General features: G+C 37.6%; 1 protein-coding gene across 1 annotated transcript; it reads right to left on the bottom strand.

Annotated features, from left to right (window-relative positions):
* Positions 1 to 6: 6 nt before the first annotated feature.
* smarcd1 (SWI/SNF related BAF chromatin remodeling complex subunit D1) lies at positions 7 to 14,040 on the bottom strand. The gene is made up of 13 exons (XM_007546837.2): positions 13,812 to 14,040; positions 7,913 to 8,091; positions 7,143 to 7,185; positions 5,988 to 6,110; positions 5,530 to 5,652; positions 5,321 to 5,437; positions 4,647 to 4,748; positions 4,405 to 4,566; positions 3,759 to 3,856; positions 3,043 to 3,178; positions 1,332 to 1,454; positions 268 to 369; positions 7 to 158 (listed from the first exon to the last, which is right to left on the bottom strand). Exons 1-13 carry the CDS (start codon positions 13,995 to 13,997, stop codon positions 105 to 107), a joined length of 1,548 nt encoding a protein of 515 aa, XP_007546899.1. The 5' UTR covers positions 13,998 to 14,040; the 3' UTR covers positions 7 to 104.
* Positions 14,041 to 14,310: the final 270 nt, after the last annotated feature.

Below are 14,310 nucleotides of genomic sequence, written 5' to 3'. Positions count from 1 at the left end.
CACACACACACACACACACACACACACACACACACTAATCAACTCCAACAGCACAACTTGGCCCATCTCTATCCTGACGGGATGCTTCATGGGGAAAAACCTCTTCAAGTGTTCCTGATTCCAAGCGCCTGTTCCAGCTCCTGCCGCCTCTGCTGGACCTGAAAGGTGTCCAGAAAAAAATATTACCAGAAAGAATGCATTAAAGCATTCTGGGGCAGTGTGGAAGGAAATAAAGACTAAAACTAAATAAATCTGTTAAAGCATTACCTTGGAGTAGAAGTAACGACACACCGCCTCCTGAGCCCACGGCTGATAGTAAAACTCTGCTCTCCGTTCCTCTTCTGGGTTTCCCACAACATCTGTAATGGTCTGGAAATGAACAAATTTAAAATTATATATTTATATAACTGAATAGGATTCTGTCTCAACAGGAACTGCAGCTGATTATTTTAAATCGGCATCGTCTTCCTGTGCTGCAACCATCCACCTTTTGTTCTCTCCCTTAAGAGTCAAATCAAGATTATTTATGCATCACATTTCAGCAACAAGGCAGTTTAAAATGCTTTACACCATTAAAAACATCATACATTCAGGACTAGTGATTGCATGATGTTTACATAATCTAAATATTAGATTATGTAAAATACCATCATCAAAATTATCAAGCATGAAATATACTGATCAATGTTCCAGTAACTAGGAACTGGTCTCAGTTTATTTCTGGAATACTGCATTTAAAGAGATGATAAATGTTCGTGGCGTTTGGCCTCTGAGCCCTCCTGAACAGGTTTTATCGTTTTTTTAAGGCTGCACTGATTTCTGAAGACAAATCTCAAATCTTCCTAGAAAAACAACAAAATAAAGATGGAATATTTTCATACAGAAATGCATTTTATTTGAAGACAACTAAATGCAAAAAATGTTCTGTCAAGAAAAAAAAGAGTCAATAATTGGTGAAAAACAATGAGTCACACCAATTTACTTTTGTGACGCATTCAGATGTTTTAAGAGCATCCTGTGCGCAGAAACGGGCAGTGCTGCGTTTTCATCTTTTTGAGCCCTTAGGGAATTTATTCTGAATAGCACAATCACACAGAAGGGCTTACTCAGCCTGGACTCATCTGAAAAACTGACATTATAACCAATATCTATGCTTCAGAACATCAGGAGAGAGAAATATCTTTCTGAATTCAATCATGTGTCATATCCTCTGTAGAAAATAACCAAAGAGAGCCGAGGGAGGATTTCTGTAGCTAAACTTGCGCGGTATTCGCTGTAACACTGGAGCACAGATAAGAGGGTCAGTCTGAGGTCATGACACACAAACTTACCTTGAAGTCCCTGCACTGGGACTGAAGCCAGTCGTTGATAAAGCCCTGAGGATCCCTGGCAAAACTCAACATGAACTCCCTCTGGGTTTTCAGCTGGTTGATGGTCTCAATAGTTTCATGGATCTGAGGAGAATTTGACAGCGGAGGGTTCACTCATCTCTTTAAAGTCATCATAAATGTACATACTTGATCAGCGGTAATCAAACAGAATATCAGAAGCATTGATTATCTGAGAACAAGGGCTGCTTTAATAACTTCCTCATCCAAAAAATGCTGCATCAGGAAAACCCTTGAAGGTGTCTCCAAAGTGATCTGGGCTTTTTTAATGAGAGGTAGAGAGGCTGATAAATCTCTCTGTTGTCACTATTTTAATCTGTAATGCACCTTCAGATACGAGCTTAAGACATAACATAAACAGAGCTTTACATTTTAAGGGACTGCGCAGAAGTTTGTAGGATTGAACATTTCTCAGATTTATTTCCTGTAATGTGTGAAAACGCCTGCTGAAGGTCCTGACCTGTTCCTGTGGCCTGTAGGCGATGGCAACATGCCAACAGATACAGACAAAAGCCTTGGAAAGGTTGTTAAAAGAAATTTAAAAAAATAAAGGCCGAGTCCCACAGGAATGAGCAATCCTCACCAAACTCAAAGTAACTTAACAAAATCAGAGGCGAAGCCTTTAAATAGTAAAAGTCTTTCCTGTATTATTTACATCATTAAGCTGTCTCAGAACAAAGACTGGCCAGGGGGACGTCCTTCAGCAGGACAGCTTTAGGCCTCATCAGTGTGATTACAGGCCTCACTGTCAAGGTAATGACTGCTAGCAGGAAGACAGGCAGGAGGAACAGCCTGTCTGAAAATTGCACATGCAAATGTGCAGAGATGGTTCAGATATCTGAAAACGTGTTGGACAACAAGAAAAAATAAACAAACAAAAAAAGGTTTCATTTACTGGTGCACCGACTGCTGTTTTCTGGGAGATCACAGATCTTTAAAGTGTCTTTGTTTGGTCGATACCGATTTTACCTTTTAAATAACCGACAGTCAGGTGTCAGAAGGTCAATGTTTTGGTCTTATTTCACTACAATGCAAACCTGTCTTACTTGCACGTGAGGTAGTGTCAAATATAAAAGAAAAGTTTAGAGCATTGATGTTCAAATTACTAAAGTAACTAAAAACATATTCAGTTCCTCCAATTTTTCTCATCTTAAAAGCAAAGCCTCTTACCAAAAATTAAATGCACATCAGCATTTTGCTTCTCAGAGTTTAAGGTCAGGAGAGGACAATCTTAAAAAACACCAATAAAGTGTCCTGACTTTTAGGTTTTCTTCTAGTGCAATAAGAAAATAGCTGCTAAAATGTAAATTAGTTTAATGGATAACATCAGTTTCACATTAAAATATTTGCAAATCGCCCAAAATTAAGGAAATCAGGGCTGATCAATTGGTGTAACTGTAGTTTCACTTTGAATCAAACGAACCTAAATCTGCCTTAGGAGTAAAAAACGAAACAGAGAGAGAAGTCTGAATCTTTAAAAATAGATGCTCAACAGAGTTTGAGCTCAAAACTGACTAAAACCCTAAATACTATTTGATATCATCTGTAAAAACATGAAAACACTTCAGCACAATTCCTTCAGAAAACACCCAGACGGAGTAAAAACTAGGAATTGCCTCAGAAAGCTGCTAGACTCTCGGGTCGAGGTTCTCACCTTGTTATCCAATCCTGCTATTTCCTGCTGACTGGCTGTGGAGAGCAGGAATGAGTTCATCTGGGTCTTCAGCGTGTCATCCACCTCCACATCAATGTCATAGCAAGCAGTCTTCTTTTGATCATTGGGATCCACACTGATGAGAAATATTACCCATCAACTCTGGATTTCACCCTTTCCAACCAGTACTTACAATAAAAATGGATTTTCTTCCAATCCTTCTACTTTGATTTGCCATTTTGTTTAGAAAATGTTTTAAAAGGTGTTTAACAAGACAAATTCAAATAACCTCAGTAAACAGCTGAGGTTACTTCTGCACAATAAACTCAAACATGGTTGTCAGCGCAGCGTCAATATTTACACTATAACAGTTCCAAACGACTGTTTGGATGTAATTTTGGTCAGCGATTTTACTTCAAGGCCCATGATTTCATGCTCTGCATGCCTGTGATATATTTGTCCAACGGTTGAACTCAAACTGCCCTTCACAGACAAAACTTACACAGAAATGCTGCAACTCATGCAGAAATCAAGTGATATAAAAAAAAGACAGGAAATAAATATGTGGCACTAAAATATTGACCTAAGACATGAGTACAGTAAATAGTGTCAGGCTTTTTAAATTAAGTCTGCACAAACTTAACAGGCATCGTTTGAATCCATTAAAACACGTTAAATTCACATAGAACTTCTGCCTCTTTTATTCAGACCCTTACCTGATCACATGGTTGATGATGATTGGTTCTGGAGGCATCAGCAGAGCATGCAGGCGCTGTGGGATTTCGGAAAACTTCATTCGCTGAGTTTCAAAAATCTAAAGAGGAAAAAAAATAAACCCCAGTTATTTCCAAGTATTCACAAGTTTCAGATTCCAACAGCTGTTTGGCTGAATCAAGCATTGACTAACCAACAGACACGAAGCAAAATATGTGTTTACATCAAGAATATTCTGTATGTTTTATCTAGAACTGCAAACTTGTAATCCATGCTGCTGTTTCTTAAAAAGGAATGAGAGTTTTAAATATTTCTGTGCTGTTTTCAACACCGCTAAGCTCCATTGTTGTAGATGAAACAAATGAAAGCATATTCTATATAAACATCATACATTTCACACATGGAAAGTAAAATAAATCCTTTTTAGGTTGTGTATCTTGGCAAAGAATTTGTGCCGAAATTCCTGGGAAACCAGAAGGACACCAGCAGAACTACAGCCGTACAAGGACACAGGGAGGGAGAGTCAGACTGTAAACAACGAGAAGACAAGAACCAGATCCACTCCAGCACAGCATGGACCCATCATGATCACACAGGTTTTATTGGACATATTAAAATCGACATTATGTGGAGAAGTTGTCTACTCACTTGCTGGAGGTATTTGTCACAGTTGATGAACTCGCGCTCATGAGGATCTTGGAGTTTGTGTGTTTTGACGTACTGCCACAAAGCCTGGATGATGACAGGTCTGGTCTGAGTGTGGATACCCAACATGCGGGCCAGTCGGGGGTCCAGCTTGAACTGGGGGGGCTGAAACATTGACCAAACACAAGGTCATTTAAAGCAAAACGGACCTGGCTTTAAATAACTCCAGCAAAACAAAAACACACCTGGTAATCCAGCATGAGCAGGACGGTGCAGCGAACTCCCACATCACCAGGCCTCTTCACCTGGAAACCATCCGTCTCCTGGGTAGTGGCCGTCCTGTGCCACTAAGATAATGCACACAACATTTCAGGATATCTTATATTTAACAATATTCAATTCCTACTGCAGCAAGACCAAGATCTCTGCATGTTTCACAAATGTTTTAAGTCCATTATGGATGAAATTTAGACCTACATTTCCACAGAAACGTACAAACTTTGTCCAGGCGAATGGCGATAAATTAGCATTCATGCAAAAATGCTTCCTACTTCGCTAGCAAGGCTATATTAGCAATTAGTTAGAGACGTCAATCGTCTCGAGTCATGAATGATGTCTGAGTGCGACTAATTTTTGCCTGACAAAAAAAATCCCACGAGAAAAAAAACAACAACATAGAATGTACAAGATTAAATAGTTGAGATCTGGAAATTTAATTTAAGACATTTTAAATTAAATCATTTATCTAAAGTTTACTTTAGATAAACGAATTTAAGACTTTTTAAGGATGTGTGAATACCCTGAAAACACTTGATTTCACAATCATATAATCCACTTTTCTAAAAATAATCATAAGGAAGAATAAAACAAAATGACAGAAAGACACAAGCAGGTCAGTAAATGAAGGAATCCGTCGTACTTCCACAAGGTGATTATCTGGTCCATACAGGTCTTTATCCAATTCGATCACAAGTGACTTAAAGAAGGAGGAGAACTTTCTTTTTTGTTTGGTAGCTTCATACTTGGACACAGCAGTCTGCAAACAGGATGAAACAGAAATGCATACATTTGTTTAAAACAGAACTGTACACAACCAAAATTCAAGTGTATATCAGTGCAACAGCTTACATCTTCTAATAGTCGCCCTTCAACACGCAGCTCCCACGATGCAACTGTGCCTTCTCCATCCTCAGCATCAGGCTTCGCAGGATTGAAGGTGTTGGATATAAAAATCCGAAGCTTTCTCTTTTGCTGTAGAACCATGCAAGAAAACAAACTTTATATTTTATAATTACATAATCAATAATCAGCTTGATTAAAAACAAAGTGTGTAATGCTCTGCAGAAAGCAAACACAGGAAGGACAGTCAGTGTATGAGCTACATTTGTAAGACAGGTTTGACAGCTTTACAATGGCACCAACACTTTCTATATATAAACATGACATCCAAAGAGCTTCCACAAGGAGATCATCATAACATAAACCCACATGAGCAGAAACAGTATTGTGAAAACAACTTGAAAGCCGAAGAATTTACTGAATAATAACTGATTAGTTAGAAGGCTAAAGAGTTTAAGAGAAAATACCTTTATAGGCCTTTTTAGGGCCTCCTGAATGTCGAGCCGTTTGCGCATGATGGTCTGATCCAGCTTCCTCTCAAAAGCCAGAAGATCCATGTAAGCCTGAGACTCTGGGACCAGCTCTCTGATCTAGGACCAAACAAACAAGGATGACACTTCAAGCTTAAAGGGAGCACATCATGCAAAATCCACTTTTTTAAAAATTGCTTAAATACATTTTGTTGTGTACTTGGACTCTCTAGAAAGGTTTAACAGAGTCTCTCCCATTATTGTGTAGATATTTATATTCTACTGGGGCCATATTGTTCCATCTGTTCAATTTTCTTTATTCCTAATTGTATTTTCTGAAGTTCTCTGTCTGCATGAAGCACTTCAAGGAAGATTGTTTCAGCCTCCATTGATATTAAGAAGGATTTGCTGAAAGACTTCATCCGTTTAAGGGGTCAGTTACTTCCGTCCATGGAAACGACGGAAATAAAGATAAAATGACAATATGCTTTATTTTAGACATGAATCAAACTACAAAAATGGTAGAATGGGGTGCATTTAAAGAGACAGCACCAACAGGAGTTGCTCTTAGATGGGCTTCAGAACAGCTTGTGCAGCTTCAATAATGATTGATGCCAAAGCTTTGCAGTCCCACTTTATGTTGGCAATAACTTTATGAATTAAATGGACAAATGAAGAATATAAAAGTATGATATATCCATTTTAAGAAGCCAAGAAAAAGACAGATAATTTTATGTTCAGGAGAACCAAAACTGGCATTACAGACAAACCATGTCACAACAAGTACAGTTTTCAAAGTGAATAGAAGAACAGAACAATGGATAACAAACCAGGCTATTGAAGCATCAAGTCAAAAGCTTTAAATAAAATTTGAAGCATTTTTTTGTTTTATTAAGATATAACATTTTCAACTGAGCAAATATTGCAAAAACTGATTTACAAAAAATAAATAAACTAGCATTTTTTGTGGTACACCATCACGTTTAAATGGTACTGTCAAAAATCTTAACCAAGTTATACCAACTGTACTGACCTACTTTTTCAGTCCAAGAACATTATAACTAAACATTTTCTAAACAGCGTAACAGGGCAAGTAAGAGTTTAGTTGAAAAACTTCATAATTCATCCAATTTCCACAAAGTAAATACTCACCCTCTGAGGTAGAATTTTATCAGCCATCTTCTTCTTCTTTGTGCTGTAAAAAGCAAATAAAAAATGGGTGTAAGCTCGCTTTAATCCGAGATCTCTCATCATAAAGAACCACCCCCCCCCCTCACACACACACACACATACACATACACACAGAGAAAACAGTCCAAGCATTACCACCATAATTAAATTCCTCATTTAGACTGGAATTGAATCAAAACTGTCCTGCGGCCATTTAAATCCTGCAGCTGCAAACGTACAAAATTAATCATGTAAATGAAAGAAACATTTTCCATCTGCCTTCCAATTTAAACAAAGCCACTTCATCTAGGCTTAGTGACTAAAAATAAACTTCGAGGTGTGGTATATAAAATCTTGATGGTTGGACCAATGTGCAATTTGATCATTAACTTTGCAAATTGATCACCGGTTATCTGGTGTGGTCTAAACAAGTCAACAAACAAAAACTGCTTAGCATATCTGATGAACAGTTCAACACAGAGTTTCATCAGAGGAAGATTTGCTGTTTACCCATCAAACAACATCTTAAAAGTTTGATTTATACTTCATTTTATAACAGTTTTCATTCTTGTTGAATAAGTCACTGTGAGAAACAGTGACTGTTTGCATAAACAGATATCTGCTCTGCTGGTAAAATTTTAAGATTTTTTTTTTAAGTATTAATCCTCCAATGGAGATGATGAAACTCCAGCTCTCAGCATCGATCTTTCTGCTTCCTGCACGGCTGATTTGGGACAATCTGAGGAACTCACTGCTGGTTGCGGTTCTGCTGTTGCTGAACCTGCTGAATCTGCTGAGGAGCGGGTCTTTTCCGGGACGGGTCCATCACGCCGGGCATCCCGGGGCGAGACACGGGGCTGCTGCCGTAACCCGGTGGGCCCATGGCGGGGCCCTGCGGGGTCATACGGCTGGATGGGGGCATGCCCGGCCTCTGCAGACGAAACACAAAACGGATTGTTGAAAAATCCTGCTGAATTTCACCAGAAATAATTAATGAAAAGAAGGTTTTCAGGTGTTAAACATTAACTCCTGTTGTACTTCTTAGGTTTATTTTCATGTCTCGGCTGGTACAAAAACAGTCTCCAGTTTTGCAAAGTGTTGTAGATGTGAGGTGCTCATTTATTCTCACTCACCAAATGTGACTAAACAATTATTTATTTAATGGAGTGATTTAGTTGGGGATACAGGATTTATACAACCTTTAATATATTCTCTTGAGATGTAAAGTCTCTTGGCAGTAAAGGAAACATCCAGTTAAGCTGAGGACACATTTTTCTTCCCTTAGATTTTATCCACAATTTCCAGTTGGGTACAGAAAGTGCCAGTCTGCCATGGCTAGTTGGGATAAAAATCTGACACTGTGACAAAAGGAAAGATTTAAATCTTTAAGTGGTGTGAGGGGAAGCGACTCGACTTCATCTCAGCCAGTCAATCAAGCATGTAAATATGAACTAATTATCGATCCAACGAACACATGCTGTCAACAGAGAAACGGAGAGAGTGTAAACCCTGTGGACAGCATCAACACAGGAGCTTCTTATAAGAAGGAAAATTAATGGTTTCAAGATTAATGTTTGAAATTTGGATGCAAATCAACCCAATACTTGGAGTTTACAGGAAGGAAGCAAGTCAGTTATATTGGATAGTTTAAAAAGTCTGGATAGTGTTGAGGTTGTCGTAACGTTTTGGACATAAACACTAAACTGAAAGATCATTTAAAATGCACAATAGTCATTTTTGTTTTTAAATGTAATTTTCTGAATGCGGGATTTGTAAAAAAAAAAAAAAAAAATTGAATAAACTACTAAAAGGCAAAATTGTCATTCATGTTTGTCTACTTCTCCATCGTCTTAGTTTTAATAGCAGTTGGCAAAATGTTTGCTAAGCAATTAAATTCTCGCATTTGCGATAGTTTTGTGTTCTGTTGGTTTCAGTTCATTTGACAAATCGTGCAGTCTGTTATCTCTCATCAGACACAGACGTTAAGTGTGTGATAAAGTCTTTTAGTCATCATAAAACATCTGCTTCAACCAGCTTGACATTGTTTACTCAAATTCTTTTAAAATCTTTAAAACACTGCAACAGATGTTTCATGTTTGCTCATTTACTTAACTACCGGCAGCCTGCCAAACACTAGGAGCAAATAATTGTTGGAGGCACGTTGAATCACTGCAGCATTAGTTTGCTTGAACAAAGTGATAACTAAAGCAAATGTGCTGATTTTAATGAGACTACTTATAGAAGTACCAACAGCAATCAGTAAATAATAAAAGCTCTGCAAATGCAGCTATAAAAAAGACAAAAACACCAAAATATAATAATAAGCTCTTTTATTAAGTTTCTTTCCTGAAAATAAGTTCATGTGGACTCCCAATGTAAAAAAAAACAACAAAAAAACTCCATTAGAGGTGCTCCGATTCCAGTTGTCTGGTTGATCATCGATTCAGATTTAGGCTGAAACCAAAATTTTGCCTGGAAAATATCTACAAATCAACTAAAATCAAGGAAATGGGAGTCAATTTATTGATGCACAATTTTAAAAATATATTTCCAGGGCTTAAAATTGGTTACGACAGTCCAAATTAGTGATATGTAGATATAAAAATTTTATTCAATATTGATATTATGTGCCACTATGCACAACATTTCAAAGCTGTTATGGCTGATAACCGATATTTACCAATATTATATACATTTCTTTATCCTTTTGACACCATAAAAAAAAAAAGACAACTCCACTGACATTCTTGGCTTCAGATAAAATCCCAACAATCCTCTAATGAAACACCATCACATGACCACACAATACCACAAGGCCTCCATAAACATACAAAAAACAATGAGATTGAAAACATTAGTTATCAATATCAGCCCATTTTACTGATGGTAAACATTAGAGCATTAGCAACATCAATAGTAACCAATATTAAAGCCCATATATTGTGTATTCCCAGTACGAATAATAATAAACAGTTTTCTCCAATTTAATCCCCAATATCTGATTATATAAATTTATCACCTAACAAAATCATAACATTTTATCTTGGACTGCAGATTTAGCACATTCAGCAGCCATATTTTCAAAATGTTAAACCTAAATATGACATTTTCAATCAAAAAGGATAAATTTGTATTTAGGGAAATATTGGTATATCAGCATAACTCTCACATTAAAAAAACAATTATGCCTGCAAATAACAACCAATATAATTTCCATACAAAAGTTCCTGCTACGACTGTAAAGAACACAAAGCATATTTCCAGTGTCAATCTGACCATTTAGCTTCACTTTTACTTCCTTTTAATAAATAATATTGTTATTAAGTACATTGTTATTCACGTAGCAACAACACAAATGCATGCACAATAAACTTTAAAAATACCTACAAGGTTCATACATTAGTGCAAATATTAAAGAATTGGTAAAACCTAAAAGTAGTAGTGAACATTAAGGAAACATACTGGGTGTGTGTAGGTTTCACCAGACAAGCAAATTCTTCCCATGCCTCCCTGACAGGCAAATACAGAGCAACAACCTCAGTCAACTCACCAAGCCATGTGCTAGAAACTCAAACAGACGACTTCTTGTGTTTGACTGCATGAATGCAGGAGAGAGGAGAAGATAAACCACGAGCCGCTGACTGCAGCGTTTCCTCCAGCAGTAAGTCCAGCAAATGGGGCAGATGAGAGCAAAACACACCTTCGTCAAGCGGTGCTGGAAGGGAGGAAAAGTGGCCGACTTCAACAATATAGGCTCTGCCTTTTCCACACAATGCGTATGAGTAGGCAGAGGGAGACTGCATGGCTTTCATTTAGTGCTTTTTACACTGAGCATCAGTACGACCTTGCATTGCCTGAGAACAACTAGTGATGTGCAGCATTCAGAACAAGAATCCTCTCTTTTTTCCCTCGCTGTGTTGTGAAAGGCTGCCTGTGTGAGTGAAAGCAGCCAAGGACACTGGAGGAAAAAAAAAAGAGAGATGCAGCAACTTTTCTCTGAATTGTGCTCCACACTGACTGCATTCTGCAAACCGCCAATAAAGGATTTATCCTTTTAATCATCACTATTTGCACCGTATCAAGCAGCATAATTAAGACAAAACCACAAGCAAAAGGAAAATCTAAAAGCTAGAAGATATAAAAGAAGTTATCTAACGTGACCATGAGGGATGATTTAAAACTGTGTGCAGTGACAAGATGAACGGCACATATTAAAAAATACAAACACTAACCTCTCATTTACAGCCGATCGCTAAGCAACACGTGTTATCAGCTTACAGAAAACATGTTTGCATTACTCGGTTTCAGTCTGACTCTGATAATGTGATATGACAAAAGAAAACCAGCCAACTCTTCTGTTCTACAACTGAGCTTTTAAAATGGCGATTTCTACGTTTTGTATGTCTGTCATATTCATATGGAGATCATTTTTATTAAGTTCTAATACAATATATTTTACTGGACAATGACTGGAATGACAATCATTCCAGAAGTTATTGCAATAAACAATAATGTTGCTTTGTGCAGATTTTCAAGGAATATAACACTGATAATAATGAAAGAAAATATTCTCAGAGCTCAATAAGCTTTAAGTGTTATGATTTAACACCCAGTAAATACATTTTTACCCAACTGCATATTATAATTGTAAAGTTTAACAATTATAATAAATATATATATACAGTGTGATTAATGCATTAATGCATCAGTGTATGCAAATTTATATTTCAAGCTATGAAGAGCTGAAATGCCATCTGTGCTAAATTGCAGGTGTGGTTGACCCACCTTGCTGATGTTCTAACTGCAGGTAAATGCAGTAAAATTTGCCCCAAGCATAATTTATTTTGTCAATATGCAACTCTGATTTCATTTCAACCAAAAAAAAAAACCTGATTTGTGTCACTTATCCAATAGTTTTCAAAGTATTCAAAGTCAAAACGGTCGTGTCGTATTTTATTCGATTTTAACGTCATTGAAGCGAGACGCTTCATAATTCTGCACCAGACGAACGCTGTAAATCTCGACGTAAAAAATGGCTGAAAATTATAATTATAAACTCATGAAAGAAGTCTTTGTCAGTGAAGGCATCACATCACAATCACACCACCCATGGTCCGACTCCACATCGATCTCGTGAGAATCCTGTTGGCTCCTATTGCTGAATAACTTTAACATTAATCGACAGATGGAAGCATCTGCATATGTAGATCGCCATAGGTTATGAACTGTTCAAACAGAAGTCTGATTACAACTGCATTTTATTAGTAGCATGTGGAGTAGAGGATCACGACCTTCTGTGAGAAAGTAGCCTAAGTATCAATTCACATAAGCCTTAAGGACATCTGGTTTCTGATTTAAAAAACAGCAGATTTTAAAGTAACATTCCATCTTCTACTTGTGATCTGCCGTTATGATACTAAAAATAAAATCATATCCCTTGGAGAGCTGGAATCAGAACTTTAATCAATAGAAAATGGCTGTAAAACAACATTTTCTCAACACAATATTAAATTAAATTCTGCTTGAGATTTGATTTTAATTATTATCACCATAACTTTTATAAATACTCAACTACAAAGAGAAATAAATTAACATACAATGGTTCATACTGCAGTTGCAGTTGTTAACTTTTATAAAAATGTGTTTTGGGCACACAATGGCTAGAATACACATATGAAATAGCAATGCATCTACCAATGTCGCATAATGCATTGATTATATTATAATAGGCTGGCAGAACATGCAATATTCCTTTGACACAATATGTGCATTGCTAAATGTCCAAAATAAACAAATGTTTGTTTTTTCCCCAAATATGTCCGGTGAATTAATGATAATGAAGAAAAGCCACATGGTTGTAGATTGTGGCAACACATTTAATTTAAAAAGTGTTCTTAATCAACCATTAAATGTTCTTTTAAAGGTCCAGACTGACCGCAGATTTATGATTATATGCAGAAGTTAAAAAGTTTAAAGTGATGCAGATGTTTAGGGGAGATGATGATATATAATTATATTAAAAAATTCTAATAAGATAAACAGACATTTTACAGCTCACTAAAACTAAAACCCATCCACGTATACAAAATTTTCCCCAGGGAGGATCGTCAATTTCTCGCATATCAACCAAAAACAGAAAATACTCAACTGCTTGACCCTCTTCTGAACTTTTCTTATCGGAAATCTGGCTTGTAAAAGTCCTGATTTCAGTGGAAGCTTTTAACTCAAAAATAGTTTTGAGTTTAAAACTTCTGCGCATCACACAGCCACGCCTCATCAAAACAAGATGTTAAAATGCTAAACTTACCATCTGTGAAAATTTTATATTGCTTGAGTCCGTTCTTTGTGAAAAATACTGAGCGAGAATGGGGGAGAAAATGACCAAAGCGCAGTTAGCAACGTTAGCAAGCTAAGCTAAGGGCCAGTTGGGACTAAGCTAACTTTAATGTTAGCAAACTGCAGGGAAACAAATTCAAACTGGAAACTCCGACCATAACTCAAAGTGAGTGATTAAAATAAGTCATCGGCTGACACTGACTGTTAGGCAGTGGTAACTTCGCTTTGAATTGTGGCGGAGGATAGTGTTAGCCACTTGTGACAAAGCAGCGGTGAGCGGCTTTGTTCTAGCGGACTGATGGAGCGATAACTCACCGGGTACCCAGGCCCGGGCATCGGAGAGCGGTACATGTGGTTCTGTGCGCCTGAAGTCGGTCCCATTCTTCCAGAGGGAGTCCCAGGTCCCATGCCTGGCGCTGCGCCTGGTACAGGTGGCCCAGGTCCCATTGCTCCACCGCCACCAGCAGTCGGTGTTGACTGAAACCCCCCTCTGGCCGCCATCTCCTCCCTGAATATCGCCGCCGGTGCTGGAGCGCAGCTACCGCGAGAGCGAGACCTCCGTGAAGCGTGACGTGTTTATCAAAACACAGCGCCCTCTGCTGTTCATTTTCAGTACAAATGCAAACTGACGGTGTGAGAAACTGCCTTTCAAAAGTATCAATATCCCTTTAACTTTTTCACTTTTTCTCACGTTACATCCACAAACTTCTGTGTATCGGTAATTTTATTGTGATAAACAAAAAAGTAGTGCATAAATGTCAAGCGGAAGTAAAAATGACACATGACTTTTTATACTGAAACGTAAAGCGGTGTG

Source organism: Poecilia formosa, unplaced genomic scaffold (assembly GCF_000485575.1).
Source record: "Poecilia formosa unplaced genomic scaffold, Poecilia_formosa-5.1.2 Scaffold18, whole genome shotgun sequence".
NCBI lineage: Eukaryota > Metazoa > Chordata > Actinopteri > Cyprinodontiformes > Poeciliidae > Poecilia > Poecilia formosa.
Note: the sequence above shows the minus strand (reverse complement) of the source record. Positions and strands in the feature narration are given on the sequence as shown.

Bases quoted from the DNA above. Each gene is read 5' to 3' on its own strand.
- smarcd1 (XM_007546837.2), bottom strand. From the start codon at position 13,997: ATGGCGGCCAGAGGGGGGTTTCAGTCAACACCGACTGCTGGTGGCGGT. The intron at 8,092-13,811 runs GTGAGTTATCGC...TTTCGTCTGCAG, and splicing joins TGCCCGGGCCTGGGTACCCG to AGGCCGGGCATGCCCCCATC. The intron at 1,455-3,042 runs GTGAGAACCTCG...AATTCTCCTCAG, and splicing joins TAGCAGGATTGGATAACAAG to ATCCATGAAACTATTGAGAC.